Genomic DNA, 20,764 nt, shown 5'->3' with positions numbered 1-20,764 from the left:
AACCAAACAGCAATGTAGTTGCAACAAATCCCCATTTGCTAGGCTGAAGGTTGGGATAGTTTAAGAGAAGTAGTAGTGAAGTCAAGAAAGCACATGGAAGTGCCTCCACGACCAGTTGTAGGAAAAAGTGGACCCTCATCCTGGTGGGAGTAAAGGAATTGCAGTTCTAAGACACTGTGGATGTAAGAGTCCTAATTTTAATGTTTTCCACAGCATTCTAGAACTGGAGAAAAGTGCATTTAAAAGAAACTCCAGAGTGTTGATAAACCATTTTTAGAGAATAAGTAATTCTTCACTCAGGTATATTTACTCACAATGTCTTGTCTAATATTTCTGCCTCATACTTTTGTAGAGCTAAAGTCAAAATCTTCATTATACTATTTATACTCTGCTATTCCCTCTCTTTAACTTTGTGCATATGTATCAGGGTACTACTTTAGCAGCTCCACCAAACAATTTATTAACAGTGCTGGCTATTGCAACATAAAAAGGTATTTGGAGCTTGGAATTGTGTAGGGATAGGAGGGGCACTTTGCCTGTTTAAAAAAAAATAAAGAAAGAAAAAGGTGTGAATCAACAAAAATCTTCAAAAATGACAATTCTATTAAAAAAAAAAAAAAGAAGACCTAGAGTAGAGAATTTAAATTGGAATCATCAACAGCACAGTAGGTTAAGACATTGTTGAGCCCAAACTAAAATGCTTTGCCGGTTAAGTAGTTTTGCTGTCAAGGATAAGAACTAATGCTTAGGTACCTATAATGAAATTCAGTGTCCCTTCGCCACTGAACTGGACCATACAGATTGAAAAGAGCCACAGATTGAAAAGCTGCTTGTATGATCCTATGGCATTGAAGAGAGTCCAGATAATATAATTAAGTTAATCTTGAAGACTTTATGGAGTTTGAAGACTCTACTCTTTTCACTAAGCATGTGAGGTGATTGAGAATATTGCTTCTATGATATAATACCTTTTAAAAATTAAGGTACAACAGACAGGTAACAGGTTACATGAAAAATTAGCACACATTTGGTAATGACAAAATTATCTTAAGGATGACTAATATTTCCTATTATTAAAAGGGTCACCCTTTCTCTATTGCACTAGCACTAATTCTAAGTGCTAAATTATCATGATCTTTATTGGGGTTTTATGATCTTGTTGACTTTTAATGTTGTGACTGCACCATGATTTCTAACTTCCCCCTCTACTATGAATGGTAGAAACCTATTTTGCTTTAAAATGTCAGTCTTGAAGAGGAGTAAGTAACTGAGTCTCAAAAATGTTTGCATTAGAGTACCATGTCTATGGGACCATAAAATTTCTCCTTAATATCACAGAATATGCTAACTTGAAAAGGACTCATAAGGATCATCAAGTCCAACTAGCCCTGCACAGGACCATCCCCATCAGTTACACCATGTGCCTGAGTGTATCATCCAAACGCTTCTTGAACTCTGTCAGGCTTGATGCACTTCCCTAGGGAGCCTGTTCCATTGCCCAATGGAACGTGAACTGCATCTGAAAAATTATTTTCAATAAACTTAGGGGTAAAAATTTGAATAAATTTGAAAAATGTCACATCTGTAAGAACTTATTCTATACTACTTCACCGAATTTGAATTTCTACTAGGAAGTCATTGAAAGAACTATAATAACAAATTACTAGTGAAATGTAGTTGTTTTCAGTTTCAAAAATTGTTCATACAAATTTTCCTACTAAGAACAACAAAACAAGAAACAAATTATAGAAAGCTGTTTGTTTTTTTGTTGTGGAGGTTTGTCCCCTTACTTTTAGTTTTAGGAAACTATGGATGTCTTAACAAAAGATCCTTGAAAAATGCAATGCATTATGTGTCCTCTGATACTTTGAGACCACAAAAAAAGCTCTGAAAGCAACAGAAAGGTCACTGTTTGTACTGCAATGTGAGCTTTTCTCAGGCTGAGAACAATCACACTGATAATTGAGTATTTCTGGTTGTGTTGTCTGTCTAAAGTACTGATAAGAACTTTCATTCAGAAGCAACTACACATCATCCACAGATTAACAGGTGTCCAAGTGCACCTACCCTCAGACCATCCACTGTTTTCTTCTACAATTACTTCTGCCTTTCATGGCATGGTCTTTTATGGCACACTGAGAAGTCACCTTGCTCTTGACAGTCAAGTTTCCAGGGAATTTCTCAATAAACAAATATTTTGCTTTATTTTCTAGGAGTAATAACATGATGTTAGAAGTGGTGGCACACCGAATAGACTACGTGGGTTGTGCATGTATTAACTACTTCCCTTGAAGAACATTGCCTAAGACACCATATGCCATTTGAATCTGATTTTAAAATACGGATGAATCAGCGCTATGTTCTGAATGTAACATGCAAAATGCTGCAGGCTCAAATCCAACACTGAACTAAAGATATTTTTGGAAGTGTAATGCTCCAGATACTGTTAAAGACCCACTTTTTATGTTACTTGGTAAGCTGAAACTAATTTTTGAAAGTTGCAGTGCATTTTTATCTATTCTTTCATGTGGTTGTTGTTATTTACATTTGTTTTGACTACTGCTAACTTTATACATATATTTAAAAATATTAGACAGTTTTTCTAACTCAGATACCTTTTTCTATTTAAGTGTTAGCTCTTAAAATTTTTCTTTTGTATATGTCACAAGTGCGTGACACAATATCTGACAGCAAGCCATTAAAACTGAAGTTTAAATAATACTGAATTATCTGCTTTAAATGCCTTTGCCTTTATATGATCACTGAAACCTGTCAACCTCTCCCTGTTCGCTAAAAACATTACTAATTAAGGTCAGGAAATTCAAGACCAATATGTTAAGGTTACTATTTTTATATGAAGAAAAAGCAGTATGATATGATCATTGAAAGTCTGTGTGTATAATGTCAATGTCATACGACATTTGCCACGGTCTTTCAATGGGGGAATGGCTCTCTAAGACAAAAGTGTTCCTATATCAATTTTACCTTGACTACAAAAAAGTTTATTATTTCTAGCTAGAAATCTAAAATTTTTGTGACAATAGGAAAATTTTACTGCTTCAAATATTTACCCTTTCTGTCTTATCCTTTCTCATCTGTTATTTTCTGAGAAAAGATATGAGATTGGTGTGATAAGATCTGATAAAAAAAAGATAGTCCTTTGTAAGAAAACAAAATGTTTCCTTGACAACAGTTACAGTCACATGGTAGTATCTCTCCCTTTGAAGATGTTGTGCAAAAGAAGAAAGTTCTGGATCAAGCCTCTATTAAATTTACCTTCCTTTGTCCTGTTAAGCAATGAAAGGAACTATAACCGTGAGCATTCTCAGGGTCAATGTGAGTCTTTACTAATCTGTAACAACATAATCCAAGTCCTTTGTTCCCCAGAGAGAAGGCAAATAAACTGTAAATGGAAAAAGCTCCTCAAGGAAGCAAGCAAAATGAATAGGAAAAAACTAGACAAGGGTTCTGCCAATGGGTCTACTGTGTATGACAAGCGCATCCCACAGTTGACATATGAAGATACCATAGCATTCATTCACCATTTGGCAAAGAACACACTGAAAAAATGCTCTCCTATTACTAAGGAAGTAATGAAAAAGAGGCTTATGAGGCTTTAAAGAATGTATGAATTGAAATTTCTTGTTTATATTAAGAAAGTAAAAGCAATATTAGGAGAGATCTTTAAAATACCAAGTACTTAGAGATATTCCTAATACTTTCTACTTCAGGGAAAACAGAACTGTTAATTTACCTTGTGGATGTCTGGATGATTGTATTTCTTAGATGTACAAAGAGGACTGAACAACTGGCATTTTCAAACAGAAGTGTATTGACACCACTTACGCTCCAAAATCTCTTTCATATACAAATTAATGCATTTCTGTTTGCTAGAGACAACCACTAGATTCACTTACTCTCACACTGAGAACTTGAATGTAGAAAAAACATTTCAAGCTGGTTCTATGGAGCTTCATAGAGGTTTTCCAGCTTTTGCTACATGTTGAAACTCCAACTCCTGCACTTTCCCTCTCAGTACAATATTGTGCTCACAAGTCAGTGTTCTTCAATCAAATGAATTCACTTTACAGTTTTAACTCTTAACATTCAATGTGATATTACAAAAAAATTAAGCTTAGAATGGCATTGTAAATAATGCAAGCCTCCTAATTAATAAGGTAACCCTTACTAACCCTTAAGGCATGCATAACATAGTGCTTTTGAAAGGTAAGGAAAAGTGCAAGATAATCCTCCTATTTCATTTCTTCAGAAACAGGCTTTATTTTAACTCAATTTCACAAGAAAGGTTGTACCTGTCCAAACCAGAAGTTGTTATAAAATGGTCATTCTGAGCAGATTTTTCATGCTTTGTACTCTGTTTATTATCACTCCAATGTCTTTAGTCAAACTAAATCTGGAGGAACTTCTTAAAAAAACCCAAAACACTATTCTGTAAATTTATCCTACATATCCAGTGTGAAAACTACAAAACAAAATATTCCTCTCTCATTCTCTTTTTGTTTGTGTTTAACTTGTAACAGCTGAAAATGTAGAAAAGGCTAAATGCGAGACTGGGGAGAGCCTGTAACTTCTAGCCAAAGAACAAAATGTGTCTCATGAAATAGTCATGATGCCGGAGAACATTGCAACAGCCAGGAATAGCATGGCTATGAATTCTGTGATAATACAAAAAGAATCCCTGGTTGATGAATTTGATGGAACTATTTTCAATAAATGCAGCAGATCACAACGTACAGAAAACTCAGTATAAACACCAATTGAAATGTATCCTGTTTGGTAAGAGAGGCAAAGCAGGAAATTTCTATATAAAGTTTTTTAGTGAACTTCTACTGTCTTTAAAAGTCATTATATTTGCATGATAAGCTAGTTTGACTCTATGGTCTAGAATGGTTCAATTTAACTTGCCACAGCACATCTCTTTTTCTTTTATTTACTGAATGACATTTTTCACTGAATAATGAAATATATTTTGAATTAGAAAAGGTGAAGTCCTGCTAGCAAAATCACTCTAGCATTTATCAAAAGCATTAGTATATTTTTATTAGTAGTACCAAAATACTGGGAAGATCATTATTTCTTTATAATGCTGACTGTATTGCATTACATTTCTCAGAGTTTATTACACAGTATTACAATATATTTCCTCCTTATCAAATCAAAATTTTGCACTCAATCAGAGCAGTCTGAAAGATGCAGTAGGTCCATTCAACTGTAGATTTGCTCTGTATCTGATTAATTCTCCACTTATAATTAAGTTGTCATAGCAATGCATTTTTATTAGCACTGATTCATATGCCAGTAATGTTCTGGAGACAGAGCTCTTGATAGTTTTTTAATACTCAAAAATGCGTAATTATAACATTAGCAAATACACAAGAACTGGTCAACTTGCTTGAGCTGAAGAACATGTGATCTGACTTAAAATAGGCCAAAGCAAAATCTGGCATACATTACAGAAAGCAACACAGAATTTTGGGTGGCTCAGCTCAAGAAAATAAAGGTATATCCTACATCTGTTTAGTTTTCATATTGAAAATGCCTAATGATAAAAAAATTACTCAATGATTTAAAAAAATTAGGTGATTACATCTTACTAGGCAGAAAGAAAATTTAGTGTTTTTTTCTAAAGCTGCTCCTTTCGTATATTGGTACCTATATGGTACACTAGGCAGCTGCGGAGAATAATTATTGTTAATGGGAAATGGCTGTACTTTGTTGATGCTGTTTTAGCATGTCTTTCTCTATATATTAGTAACAGACAATTTAAATTACACTTATTTATAAGGTTTCAAAATAATAGGAAATCATCCTCTGAGGACTAGGACTGTATTTTCAAGGCACTTATAGCAAGTGTCCACACGCATGAATCTGCGAGAACGAGACAAGAATCATGAGCAAAGAATATTGCCTGATATTTCACTCATTTTTTTAATTCAGAATGTGAAGAATAATGTGCATTATGTTCTAGCATCAGGTAAAATGTGAGTCAAAGAGAGATGAAAAAAAATAGTGTTAACTTATTTCTGTGGCTGAGAAAGGAGGAAAATAGAAAAAAGAGAAATTATTTTCCTCATGTCTCTGTAAAAAGCACAAGGCTTAAATTCTGAAACTGCTGGATGAGAAAGGCATTGTGTGGCACATATCCTCTAAATGTTCCTTCAAAGGGCTGATGAAGGGGAAATTATATTATATTGTGAATGTAATAACTGACCTAACTAATATATCTTAATGAAGATGTGTATTGATTTGGTTATGAGGAATGCTTAGCCTCTAAATATATAAATGCAAAATGGTAATTGTTCACTCCGAAGTTTCTGACCTTCCCTGAATGATGTGAGAAACACGCCTGCTTAAGTCAGACTCTGGAAGCTTGCAAGCAAGGAAAAGGTATGCAACTACTAGAAATTTAACATACAGTAAATTTTAACCTAAGAGTCAAAAATTAAACCAAAAAAAGGGGTTTTGAACTGAAGCACAGTTGAAATCTAACAACGGCAAAGAAAAAGTTACTAAGAGAACTGTGGAGTGATGGAGGAAAAAAGAGACTAAATAGCTTAGCAGAACTTTTGCTTCCCTCTCAGTTCTTGGTATATGTATTTTTCCTTAGTATCACCATCATTGGCAAGGTGCAACTAAATGAAGAGAGATTCTACAGTCATTTCTGGATACTGGAAAATGCATGAGCTCATGGAGGAATATGGTTTTATTTAGGCCACAGAGCGTGTTAGACATGGAATACACGTAGAGCAGGAAACAGTGCTCAGTCTACAACCAAACCCTGAAGACTTATGGTCATGTAAGTGATAATAGTAGCATGCTGAGGTTAAGTGAAAGTTGCACCATTTTCCAGCTTTCTAGTCTGTTTTTAATGAACACGACCTCATTCACTCTCTTGGATGTACTCCTAAATATAAGGTACGAACTCTCACTATAGGATACTTCTAATTTAGTTCTTTTCTACTAGACAAAAGCTCTGAACATTTTTGAATCAAATGTTCAAAATAATTGCTTCTCCAGGAGAAAAAAACCAATCCAAACCATTGCACTATATTTTTGCTTTACTTGTATTAATTTTCACATACTAAAATATCGCTCAATAGTAGTAGAAATAGCAACTATGGATGGACTCTGAGATAAGCTGTAAAGAGTGAGCTATGGTGGGAGGCTATAAGACAGTAACACTCTAACTAATAATTAATAATATAATGCACTTTGAAATTATTAGTTGCACCATATAGAGTTGCCGACATATCAGAAGAAAAACCAACCATACTTGTTTTTCCACAGGAGTACCCATAACAAAGCAGATAGCATCAGGTGCCTACAGCTGCAATGCCAGCATATTTATATCTCTAAGACAATAACAAGTGGTGGAGAGATAAACAGGGGTGAAACTTTAGCTGACTTCAACAAATGTCTTTACAAATACGATTGCATTGTCTACATAGAAAAGGCGTTTTTGAAGATCTGAGATTGGACAAGTAAGAAAGAAGAAGGTGTTAAACCCTCAGAGAGGATTCCTACAAAAGACAGTAGAGAGGAATACCTGGCTATTGTCTACTTTCACTGTAGTATTGCCTACTTTCAATGTAGGCTGACAAGGTAGCATAACAAAACTTCTTTGTTCTTGTTTTGGCTGGAATAGAGTTTATTCTCTTCACAGTAGCTAGTATGGGCTATATTTTGGATTAGTGCTGAAAATGGTGTTGATAACACAGGGATGTTTTAGTTATTACTGAGTATCACTTGCAGAGAGCCAAGGCCTTTCTGCCTCTCACCCCACTCCATCAGTGAACAGCCTGGGGGTGAACAAGGAGCTGGGAGGAGACACATGGGACAGTTGATCCCAACTGACCCAAGGGATATCCCACACCATATGGCATCATGTTCAGTATATAAAGCTGGGGGAAGAAGAAGGAAGAGGGAGACATTCAGAGTGATGGCATTTGTTTTCCACTTTCCATAAGTCACCACTATGTGTGATGGAGCCCAGTTTTTCCGGAGATGGCTGAACATCTGCCGGCCAATGGGAAATAGTGAATGAATTCCTTGTTTTGCTTTGCTGACATGTGTTGCTTTTGCTTTACCTATTAAATTTTATCTCAACCCACAAGTCTTCTCACTTCTACCCTTCCAATTCTCTCCCCCATGCCACCAGGTTAGAGTGGCTGTGTGGGGCTTAGTTGCCATCTGGAATTAAGCCATAACAATCTTCCACAAACATCAGCCCAATGTTATGAAAATGTTATTGCCAGGTTCTGAGTGGGCTTTGTCTTTTGAATGCCTTGGTGAAAGGAAGAATAACAATCTACACTGTTACTCATCAAATAAATACAATAGACTAGTCCCCCATTGTTACTCCCACTTATTTCCCATCACATTCCCCTTCAGTGAATAATAAAGCTGACCCTTTCCTCAGACAAGGGATAGATCATCTTGCAAAGGTGTATGTTTGAGAAAAAATGCCTCTCTGCCTGCCTGAAGCTCTGTCTACTTCTCTCATAATGACTCAGAATAATTTCATCCAACGTCATATACAAAAGAGTGCTAGATCTGATTGCTTGGTTCTGCCTTATGATTATTTATCAAATGCAAGACATATAGGCAAAGTAGTGGTAAATAAACGTGACATGTAATATTTTCCCTTGTCCTAGTTTTAAGTCCAAGACAGGTAGAAAGTCAGCCTACAGATGACCAAGAAGACAACGTTTCCAACTCACTTTAAGTTTGCACATTAACTATTAAACAAATCCTTTCCCAAAGTACTTAAATAAAAAAACCTGATGCCAAAGCTTGTCTTGGATCATCATTTTGAAGCTGTAATACAAGTCATCACTTTGAGTGTCAACTGAGATGGGACAAATGTGTGTTTAACTTCATTCAGCACAGAGATTTTTATAGAAAAGGAAATATGCTTTGGTTAATGTGGAAGGTGCTACTAGAAACAGTAAGCTGTTAGTGAAAAAGGAGCAAAACAGTGAGAAATGCTTTTTTCCTTGGCCTACAAAATAAAATTATGTTGTTCATAAAAACCATGAAAACGGACCTTATAACACTATATTCATTTATTGGATAATTATGACTTTGACTCAGTGATTCTTCTATACTTTGCTATCCGAATAATAAAAACAGCCAGACTGACATCATACTTGTGCTGTTATTCAGCAAGCCAAGTTAACCTTGACCACTTCATTCTGTAACACAGACCCTCTCTCAGGAAGGTTTTGAAAAAGGAAATTTTCAGATACCACAGATCTCAGTGTTGCATTGATATGTAACATTAATGTATAGCAACAAACTAATGTCAAAGAGTGAAATGGTGAATAGGCACATTATAACAAAGAGAAAAGTGACAGAGAAGGAAAAAGCCTAGATATTTTAAACAATTTTTTGTTACTATAGCCCAAGGCTTCCTCTTGATTTTTTTCAAGCGGCAATAAAAATTATATTAAATATTTAAAATGTGAACAGGCAAGTTTACTTACTGTTTCCTGGATGCCAGCGCACTGCATTTAAATATGCATTACAGTAATGGAAGAGAAATTCATGCTTAGATCGAGTAACTTTTCCTTGAAGTAAGGGCAGCAGATCACGTCCATCAATAATTCTGAATAGGAAAGCATTTCAAAATCAGAAGAATAACCCAAACCTCACTTTACCGAGAAAGTATTATAACTCTGCACATCTGCTAGTAAAAAAACCCAAAATCTGAATGGCCACCTCCATCTGGTCAAGTCAAAGAAAAACCTTCATGTGCTCTTTCCTTTGATTTTTACATTACTTAAGTAAACATTAATTTTACATTTTGTCATTATGAATGGTTGTTTTCTCAACTCTGTTTTGTTTTTTTTTCTTAAATGAGAAAGTGACCAGATATATGTGAATAAATTGCTACAACACAGTTCCTCACCTGCTCAAGCGTTTGGGAGTAGCCTGGCCAAAGTAATCCTAAAACTAAACTAGAGAAATATATGCTGCGCTCTGTTAGCATCCCCAGAAGTAATGGTAAGAACTCTGTCCAGCATATTATGTATGCCTGAATTTAAGACAGAAGTAGTTCTTTCAAACTTGAAAATCAACTATGTTTAAATATGTATTTATCAACTACAGACAGACTGACAGACACACACGTAATTTGTATATATAGATATGTATATAAATTCTCTAAATGCTTCTAGAAAATTCTGATCATGCACTGAAGGAGTTAGTCAATTTACATAAAAATTGACTTATAAAATAAGTAAGGCTTTAAAATGTTTCCATAAATTAAGCCTTTGAATTGCTGGAATCAGCTGGAAGAGGAGAAATCACAATCTGCCTTTTTGACCTGGTATGAATTACAAATTTTACAATAAGTTTTATAGGAAATTACTTTTTGCTGATATACATATCAGCAAGTAATTCTTTCTCAAACATTTTGAGCAACATCTCATAAAAACTTTTTGAAACTTATAAAAAGTTTAAAAATGTCTATGTTAATTTTCATGACCATAAAACATTTTTCATGTTATTGTAACAAGACAGGTACTAACTTCACTTTTTTAAGCCATAAGCTACATATGATGATTAAATTCATGGCAGCAATTGTATGCAACAGAGCCATTATGAGTAGCACTTTTCTCAAATGGTAGCCAAAAAAACATCCTGGAACTCCTAAAGCTATGTTATCTGATAACTCTGCCTTCTGGGTACATCCTTGACTGTGGGGGTCTGTTGAATTAGAGTCTTTCCCACTTTCAATTTGTCTTGTTTTCTTGCCTGAGTGACAGACTCTTGTCTTGCCCCTGCAGGCTTGCTCATTAACAAACTAAGAGCAGGACAGACACATGTATATTGTACACTTTCTGTTTTAGAGCCTGTTGATAGGGAAAAGGGTATCTCCACTATGTCGCCAGTACTCTTGCATTCCTAGAGCTGCCGGTTTCAGAGTAATATATAAGACTCTTTCTGATGAATAATTTCTCTTCTTTAACTAGAAGCACCTCCTCCTTTTCTTTTTAACCTGCTCCCTCACAGTGACTGAATCCTAATTGTATTAATTTTTTTTACTTCTGAGGAAGAATTCAGTGGAGTAATAGGAATTCAGCTGCTGGATGGAAAATGCTTCAAGATAGTCCATGACCTAACATGAAGCAGTACTTACAGCATCCAGTCTACAGAAGAAGTCTTAGAGAAGAATCAGAGTGGAGCAACCTACAAGTGGAACTTACACAAGTATATTGGGATTTTTATCAAAGAGATCATGGAAAACATCAGTACTTAGTCTCCACTCAAGCAACATGAAAACAAACTGCATAGTATCTGCCACATAAGGACCAATCTGAACTGCTGAGGTGTGACAGTTACCACTTGTAGGGCATTTCTCAGGACCAATCTGACTAATTTTTCATGTCTTACATTTGTCCTACCCTGCCATTTCCTTCAAGCACTCAATGAATCATCATTAGCAGAATGACTCTGCTCAGCACTGGGCTTTCCCATGTGGATTCTCAACGCTTTGTGCTGTTTGTGTGTTGTAGATGTTGAAGGATATGTTTATCAGCAGGTTTCTCTGCTTACTGGATTTGGAGGGCAACAGCACTTAAGTGGAGGTACCTTGCTGCTGAGACTGGGTATCTCCCAAACCAGACAAAGCCTGGGGATGTAGCAGTGTCAGTAAAGTATCTTATGACTTTCAGGAGCCCAGATAGTTTTCTTATCAGGCTGGAAAACTCTGTAAGGGATTATTTTCACTAACTCGGCATAGGGAAAAAAAAATCCAAACAATAACAACAAGAACAACAAACACAAACAAACAAACAAACAAACACAAAAATAAAACTGAAAACCAATCAACCAAAAAAAAAAAACAACAACAAAAAAAACCAGGAAAAAACACCAAAAAACCAACCAAACAAAAAAACCAAACACTTGTGAGAAAAGCCTAGCTGGCCATGAAGTTGAAAGTAATTTACAATTGCAGTTCCTTTTTCTACCACGTTCATTCATGCAGAACAGAATCTTTTCCATACATTCATTTTTGCTTTTAGTAAATATTTCCATGTTTGAATTGACAGGATGTTGCTCTGATGGTTTCTCTTATCTTTTTGGTGCTTGGTGCTTGTTCTGCAAGTTAAGCTGTATTTACATACAACGTTTCCGTAAAATACATCAGTATGTCAATATGAAAAGAGACAACACACTATTGGAAGGATAAAACCTAGTTTCTTACTTACATTCTCACCTCTATCTTAATAGACATCACCAGAATGTTAAAACACTCATGACACTTTCTCTAAAACAGAGATGACTACAGAGCATACCTGTCAGAGGGTAACTGTGCCTCCGCAAGTTTGACTACGGTAGGAAATATATCCATGTTACTTGTTGGCTCATCAATATAGGTACCAGCCGGTATCACTCCAGGCCAACGGAGAAGACCTGGTACACGAATACCTCCTTCCCAGTTTGTTGATTTTCCACCTGTAAAATTAGTTTTGTTTGCTGAGAAATCAACTTCTTCTTAGATAATGCTCCCTCCACAAGAGTCAATTTCCAAATATTAAACATTCTGCTTAGCTAGAACCTTTCCATTAAATGTATTTATCTTATTTTTACTTTGTTAGATTTTCCACCTAGAGTAGTACTTTATCACAGTAAATTTTGTATTAGTATTTAGTATAAATAAACTAAATAAACATATTTAGTTTACAAAAAGGTAAATAGTTGCAAGAGATTAAAAGGCACTTTACAGGAATCTTCATATAAAATTTGGTCTAGATAGTGTGTCCCATAGCCTATTTTATTCATGTATCTCCCTTTTTCAAATAAAAAAAAAAGAAAAAAAAATTACAACAAAGTACTTCAAGAGCTCTGTTTCCTCAGCCTCTTAAACCTCCAAAACACTTCATAGATGTCTATACCTTTGGTGCCAAGCTCAGGCCTTGCTATATTTATATGTTGTCCATTTTACTGAGTCCTCGATGATCTTTTCTATTTCAGCAATAGTGGTTTCAGAATCCACCTGGTTTTCTACAGGTTTTTCACTGTTCGTAAAGGTAAAAAAGACAGAAAATTCTCTTTTGCAGAGATATTTACCTATATATATATATATACATATTCTTGTGGCTGAAAGAGTATTAGCACATGAGTCCTTGTTATATCAAATTTTTGCTTACATTTTTCATGGGCTTTATCAGAATTCATAATATTGACTAGTCAGAGACACATCTAGTCTGCAATCAGAAAACTCAGACTTTCTAATATCCAGCATTATGCCAAGCAACAATATTTCCTTAAGTTGTTTTTGGAAAACAGTGCCAAGATCAGATCTCAACAAGACTACCTGTTTTCTAGAGCACTGTTAAAAGTTTACTCCTGTCAGTGAGTCAAATCTAATTCCATTCACATGATAAAGTGTTTGGCTACCTATTCTAAAACTCAAGAATGAGATGCATGTACTATTTTTGTTTACATTCTCATAAAAAATATGATTTTTCAAAAAAAAATGTAAATTTAAGTTCATAAAGTTGTTATCTGGGGAGGTGTAGAACACCTGTTGCCTAGCAAAAGGAAATGTTCGCCCAACAGTATGCTGCTTAGTTGTTAATTTTGTTAGGTCAAGGTCAGAGTAGGTCTCAATAGACTGTGTACATCTTCTGTAGAAAAGATTACTCTATTCCTGTACAACAATCATTAGATTCTTCAAAGTTCGGTGGGATTAGATGTTAGCTAGCAAGAAAAGGTCAAGACTGAGCTATGGTGCATAGAAAATCCAGTTGAGTGGGAGTAGTTAAATCCAAATAAGAATTCAAGAACAGTACAAGGACATAAAATTACAGACATTTTCAAATTAACATACTTTCTGTGAACAGCTATGCCAGGGAGATAATTTAGTTCATGAGCCAGATCCTAGTTCTGTGTACCCATCACAGCAGTTTTTTGGCTGAACAGTATCAACAGACAGAAAACTCCAAGAGTCGACCTTTATCATAGGTAGCTTTAAGTGTGAGGTTCCTTTTATTTCTGTGTACAGAACCCAGTAACAGTGCTAGCTAGATTGGATTGCTTAAGTAAATTCTCATTACACTGTTGTCTCCTGTGTAATCTGAAGACAGAAAAATTTCAAGATAAGGGGTGAACCTGATTCCCACATGCTGCAATTCTTAAAACCTAGATATTGTGTCACTTTAACAGCTCTTAGGTTGACAGCGCAATTTTCTTGAATCACTACAGAAAAGGTCAGAAAAGTTGCACATTACCCAAGCACAAAGGAACTCTGCAAACTCCGACTCTCCATTGTAAGATACAAAAAGCAAAATGGACTCCACAGTAGGGCTATATCTTCACTTATGTCTGTGAAGAAGTGACTGCGGTTTTCCTTTCAAAAGGCTAATTGGAGCATAATTTTTTTATAGCTCTGGAGATTGGGAATAGCAGGGAACCAGGGCAGGAATTACAGGTCACTGCAGAAGACCGTCCTCTATTATCTATGCTTACGTGGTATTCATTTTTATTACAATAGTGTTCAGTGACATCACTAGAGTTGCATAATGGCATTATGTGATTACAAATAGCTTGACATATATGATTTTTAAAAATCTAGCTGTTAAACTTTTTTCAAGCATTCTTCTCTGCATTCTTTTTTCCTAAAACTCTAGCTGTTAAACTTTTTTCAAGCATTCTTCTCTGCATTCTTTTTTCCTAAAAAAAAAAAAAATCAAGTTTTTACTTCTGATGCTTGAAACATGAAGCAAACCTCCAAATAGCTAAAATATGAGAAGGGCAATAAAAAAATCCACAAAATATCATTATTTAAAAAAATCTCTTAATATTAAGGATCTGACTCACTAGTTTTGTATTTTGCTTGGACTTGACAACACTTAAATGGAGAAAAGACAGCAACCTAGTAGTCTATATGCCTTGCAAACTCTAGGTAGCCTAGCTATATATTATTTTTGTTCTCTTAAATTCTTATAAAAGTTTTTTTTTAAAGCATAAGATACACCAAGCTGCATCTTCATGCTTAGCTATCTATGCTTTCTGAGTGGTTGCAGCTTTCAGTGTTATATTGAACAATAGCCTATGTTTACCTCTCCTGAAAAATCCGCAGGAGCAGGCAAAATACATAACTCTCTGCAGTAATCCACAACATGATGTCAAATTTCCATTATATCCTCATTTTAAATCTTAGCTAAAAGAATACATCTTTTCTTTTTCTCCCTCTGGTTTAAATTGACTGCTATTATCTAACTCTGGGAATAGAGTTTTTATAAAGGATGATATATAAAGGGGAACTCTGTGGTAAATCGCTATTAACATGAATGATGAAAACTATTTTAAATACCTTTCTTAGATCATGTGGATTATAATCATACTACCCTTTCCTTCCTTCATATATTCTTATTAAAAAAAGCTTCTAAACCCAATTTATTGTCTTGAATGATACAGAAATACAAAGAAATTAATTATTCTACCCATATGTAGTATACTTTATGCTACAAATATCAACAATCTATTGTTTACCTTATAAAGCAATCAAAAACCAATTTATTTTCAATGGCAAGTTCAGTCTTTATTTTACTGATTTTTAACTTGTTTCATGTACTGTTTTTGTTAATTTTCAATCTGAGCTGTTCTTGTACAGGTGAGTGGAATAGACATGATTCATTTGGACATCTCTTCATCCAAACTTTCTTCCAATCCAAGGGAATGATCTCTCAGGATACTCTTTGTTTCAGTCAAAATTACAAGATGGGTTGATTATTTAAAAATCTTGACCACTTCAGAGAGAATATAAAAATACAGTACATCTGAAAAAAAGGTAAACTCCTGCTTTCATTCAAGTCAAAAGCAAAACTTCAATAAATATCCCTAAATATGCCATAGCATGGTCCCTGGGGCCAATGGTCATCTTGATTTCTCTGTAGGAAAAGTTTACTAATAGCTTCAAGAAAATCTGCTGAACTAACTTGTCACTGAATGTATAAACTTATATTAAAATAATAAATTTGAATGACTTATTGGATAATTGATTCCTCCAGTTGTTGTTTAGGTCTCACAGATCTGTAGTAGATTTAAAAAAATCAGGGTCTAAGTCCTTAGGAAACACTCATTATTATTTTTCATGGATATTAACAAATAACGATGATAATACCTATTTCTAAGGCACAAAGCACTCACAATGAATGTTGTTCAAATAGTTTGCCATCATCAGTGTTGGACTCCACTTCCACTAGCAGCAGAACTCATGACCCACTCTGGCATGAGTGGGTGGCACAACAGTAGCCTAGTGCCTGTATGCATTGCACTAAGCGCTTCAGAAGTACAAAGAAAGACAATGTTTCTAATGCACAAGTCTGAGGTACAGGAAAAATATATCTATCCAAAAGAAGCTGACAGTAAGAGATGCAAGGAGACTCCACAGAAATCCTGTACATAACAGAGTGGGATAGACATCAACAAGTGACAATGAGGGAGGACTTCTACTGTCTGCATATGTACCAGTGAAATAGTATAATGAGAAAAAGTGTGGAGAAAAGTTTTTATTGTCATTACTGTTTACTGCTATAGATTATATACACATATATATATAATAACACACTGAAGCCAGTTCAAGAAATTACTCACTAAGAAATTAAATAAAAATTACCACAAAATATTTAGATTTAAAATCTCAGGGTATCAAAGAAGAATACAGTGCCATCCTTTAAACCAGTCATCTTACACTGGTTGTTTATTCCATGGAAAAAAATTCTGTTCATTTATTTACTCTATTCACCTTATTCTAAAGTAGAGATCTGAAGTATTTTGAAAAACTAACCTTATTTCTGTTCCTAAAGGTGACTATGGTGACTAGCTGAAATGAACATGCTTCAATGGGATACCTAGTGAAAAACACCTAAGGAGAAGTCAGTGCAGGTATCCTGGAAATCATATACAAAACCAATACCTCACTGTTCCATCCCTTTTAACAGAGAGATGTCACAGAACTGAAAAAAAAATGTTAAAAAATTACACAGAAAGTTTTAATAAGAGACTTCAGTTACACATAATAGTGTCCATATTTCAATCTAAAAATATTAATATTAATGTATTATCACATATGCATCCAGGAGTACTTCATAAGTTCAGGTAAGAAGACCTTGAGCTCTTGGGAAGAAATTCTTATTAAAATAGCCACTATTTTTTGCTTTAGAAGCTGTATCTAGATTTAAACCTTTTAAAGATCTTTGACAAGGACCTTCAGGAAAAATTACTGGAACATTAATCATGGGTTAGGAGACAAAAGGTTGTCATGAATCAAAATCTAGCAGGCAGGAAACAAAAAGATTAAACAAAGAGCCTGTGACCCTTTGCAAAAGCAAGTCAATAGTAAGGTACCTTGATGCTACTCTGTGTTAAACCCCTTACTATTTTAATATATTTCCTTCAGTTTTGAAAGAGAAGTGAGCCATGGAATTGAAAAATACACATGACACAAAGTATCAGAGGTTGATCAAATTCAGAAGAAAAGATAATGCCTTTCATACCAAGTTGGATGAACAGGAAACGATGCAACTTCAAATTCTGTAAAAATATTTGCAGCACAATGAACATTGGAGAAAAAAATAACTGAACTAGGGTCTATGGTCTTAGTTATTCAGACTATAACTTTCACTGCATACTTTAGAAAAAGAACTCATACAAAGACTAAGGCTTTATGCATATCTGTAATCAGTAAGATACAAAGTCAATAGGATGAAATGGATAATATTAAGAAGTATATGGACAAGTTGACACTTAATGGAAAAAACCAAAAGGTTTTGACCTGTAAAGTCATTTTAAAAAATACATTGCACAATTAGAAATAATTCACAGAGGAAAATAACAAGAAATTAGGGACAAGAAAAAACTCATCAATTAAGATTGATAAGAGAGACAGAAGAGACAATTATCTTATGAATGAGGTATTAAAGGCAAGGAGGCACCAGAGAAGTATTTAAAACAAAGGTAAGCCAGGGAAAATATAAAACCTTTTCCCTCCTTTATTCTATATCAGAGAGTTGAAATGAAATTAAATTTGCAACTGTCCTATTTCAAAATAGTAAATGGAAGCACTGTGTTCTCATTGACAAGTGATAGAGGATATGCTCAGAATTTAAAAAAACTCAGAGTAGAATTTCATTTTCATATGATGAAAAATTATATAACTAATGCGAAAAATTTTTGTGGAATCTCAATTGTCAGGATTCACATCTTTAACCAAGGTCATACTATCTAGGATTAGGAGATCTTCTTAGGGATTTTCTTATTTACTACACAGATTCTGATCCTGATAACTAAATGTCAGAAAAAGGCCACTGGAAAGAGATTTTCATCCATCACTTCACTATTACTATATAATGTCTTCTGAAAAAGGATACTGCAGAGATAAACCAGACTGTGTATGGCAGCAACTGCTTAAACACTGTGTTAGCTCTAGTTTTCAATTTCAAGGGCTATCCAAATTTATAGAGACTGTTCCATAGTCAGAATTTAGGGCAATAAAACCTTCAAATAGCAATTTCCCCTTTTTGCATCCAGTCTTGTAGCACTGGTCTAAGTCTCCAAACACCTCTTAAATTTTATCATTGGTGCTTATTTGGCTGGATATCAAGACAAATTAGTGAGTTAGAGTTGTGGAGATCTGTTGAGAGCTTTTGATTCTAGGGCAGAACCAACTATTGCTGAGCATACCGCTCCAGCTCTGACAAGAGGGTTAAGTGGCTTGATTCATATTCGCATTTATACAGCACTCATATACAAAAAGATAAGTAGTTGAGATTGACTGGCAGAAACAGGGAGAAAGGTCGTATATGTCTCCCAGTTTTTTAAACTACTCATCAGATGAAGCAAATTCCTAGTGTGCGCACACACGAGCACAAGTAGCATAAAGATGGTCCTTTTGCTTTTTTAGGCACACTGCTATATCAGTGCCTGAGACTTGGGACTTCACAGATCTGGTCTCATTAACTCTGCCAGAGATTTACACACCTCTAACACTTTTCATCACACATGACTTTTAATATTAACAAATTCCTATGTATGAAAATTGCTAATTATGTAATTAATTGATCATTTCCACTTCAGCCCTTTTGAAAATGATGCATAATATACCTGTTAAACTAAGGACGGATATGGAGATGGAGGGAGTGGAAGATAAAGCAGAATTCATTGTATTTTAAAATGGTAAAAGTATATTCAACTGATTGCATGGGTCTTTTAATTTCTTTTTATTTTATATGAATGTCTCTCATCAAATAATGATTTTGTTTCTTACATTGTGATTATTTTCCAACCCATTGTATATTACATTTGCCAGCACAGCACAGTAAACAGAATCACAGAATGACAGAATCAACCACGTCGGAAAAGACCTCTGAGATCATCAAGTCCAACCTATGACTTAACACCACCTTGCCAACTAGACCATGGCACTAAGTGCCACATCCAATCTTTTCTTAAACAGCTTCATGGATGGTGACTCTACCACCTTCCTGGGCAGCCCATTCCAATGCTCAACCTCTTCTTCTGTGAAGAACTTCTTCCTAATGTCCAATCTAAAACTTCACTGGCACAGCTTGAGACTGTATCCTCGTGTCCTGTTGTTCATTGCCTGGGAGAAGAGGCAGATACCCACCTGGCCTCAACCTTGTTTCACATAGTTGTACAGGGTGATAAGGTCTCTCCTGAGCCTCCTCCTCTCCAGGCTAAACAACCTCAGCTCCCTTAGCCACTCCACACAATTCATTAAAAAAAAAAAAAAAAAGTCCCATTATTACCCAAGTAAACCCATCAATCAGATTTTTTCATGAATCCAGGTAAGATCTATTTCAAGTTTTTCTTTGTTCTGTAAGTATGAATACAAAATTTTGCAAGGCTTGAGAGAAAAGACTTCATTCAATCAAAGTTCCTCAGGAAGGCATATTCCCTAGTGTATTTGACTTTTTTTTCCTCCTCACCATTTATCCTGTATCTTATGTCTGGCACTCAAGAAGGCAAATATTTTTTAGAGCTTCTAAAACACCTCAGGCTGTGCCTACAGCTACAGATATGTAACCATATGGTTCCTTAATTACTTAAATCACTATGTAAGGCCTGTGTGCTAACATTCAAGGTACATTTCACTCTGGTGTTAGCCCAAGGGGACCCATCTGATAGACAGACCTCGGGACTTTGGCATTGTTTGTTTTGCTGCTGTAGCATTTCCTTGGCAATTCTCTTAAAATATAAGGGTCGTTTCTCAGATATCTATTGACTAAAAAACTGTGGAGTCTTCTCGCTTGAAAACCTCATTGTATTGTTACTGCTTACTTTTGTGCCTATATTTTTTCCTTTCTGAAGTTTTGCAGATGATATAACACTGTGAAGCTACCATCCAGAAGGACCTTTAGAGGCTTGGAGAAAAGGGCCAAATGGAACCTCATGAAGTTCAGCAAAGGAAATACCAAGCACAGCAGTAACCTCTAGCACCAACAAAGTCTGGGGGATGACTTGCTGGAAAGCAGCTCTGCAAAGGGTCCTAGTGAACAATTAGTGGAACATCAGCCAGCATTGTGCTTTCTGGCAAGGAAGGCCAACATCATTCTGAGCTGCATTAGGAAAAATGTTTCCAGCAAGTCTTATTCTCTGCTCAGCACTGGTGAGACATACCTGGAGCACTGGGTTCAAGTGAAGAACTCCCTAGTACAGGAGACATGGACATACTGGAGTGAGTTCAAAGGAAGGCCACGACAATGATTAT

The 20,764-nt window shown here is 35.3% G+C and overlaps 1 protein-coding gene across 3 annotated transcripts in view; it reads right to left on the bottom strand.

Moving 5' to 3' along the window:
• Window positions 1-20,764, bottom strand: part of STS (steroid sulfatase) — a 106,845-nt gene that overhangs the window by 17,624 nt on the left and 68,457 nt on the right. For all 3 annotated transcript variants that reach the window (XM_027675123.1, XM_027675124.1, XM_027675126.1), the window contains 2 exons: window positions 12,324-12,483; window positions 9,507-9,628 (listed from right to left, as the gene is read on the bottom strand). In XM_027675123.1, coding sequence (XP_027530924.1) covers window positions 9,507-9,628; window positions 12,324-12,483 — 282 coding nt within the window. The remainder of the gene's footprint in view (window positions 1-9,506; window positions 9,629-12,323; window positions 12,484-20,764) is intronic.

This window comes from Neopelma chrysocephalum, unplaced genomic scaffold, assembly GCF_003984885.1.
Source record: "Neopelma chrysocephalum unplaced genomic scaffold, ASM398488v2 Primary Assembly neopelma1_25, whole genome shotgun sequence".
Classification (NCBI taxonomy): Eukaryota; Metazoa; Chordata; class Aves; order Passeriformes; family Pipridae; genus Neopelma; species Neopelma chrysocephalum.
This window is presented reverse-complemented; position numbering and strand designations above follow the sequence as displayed.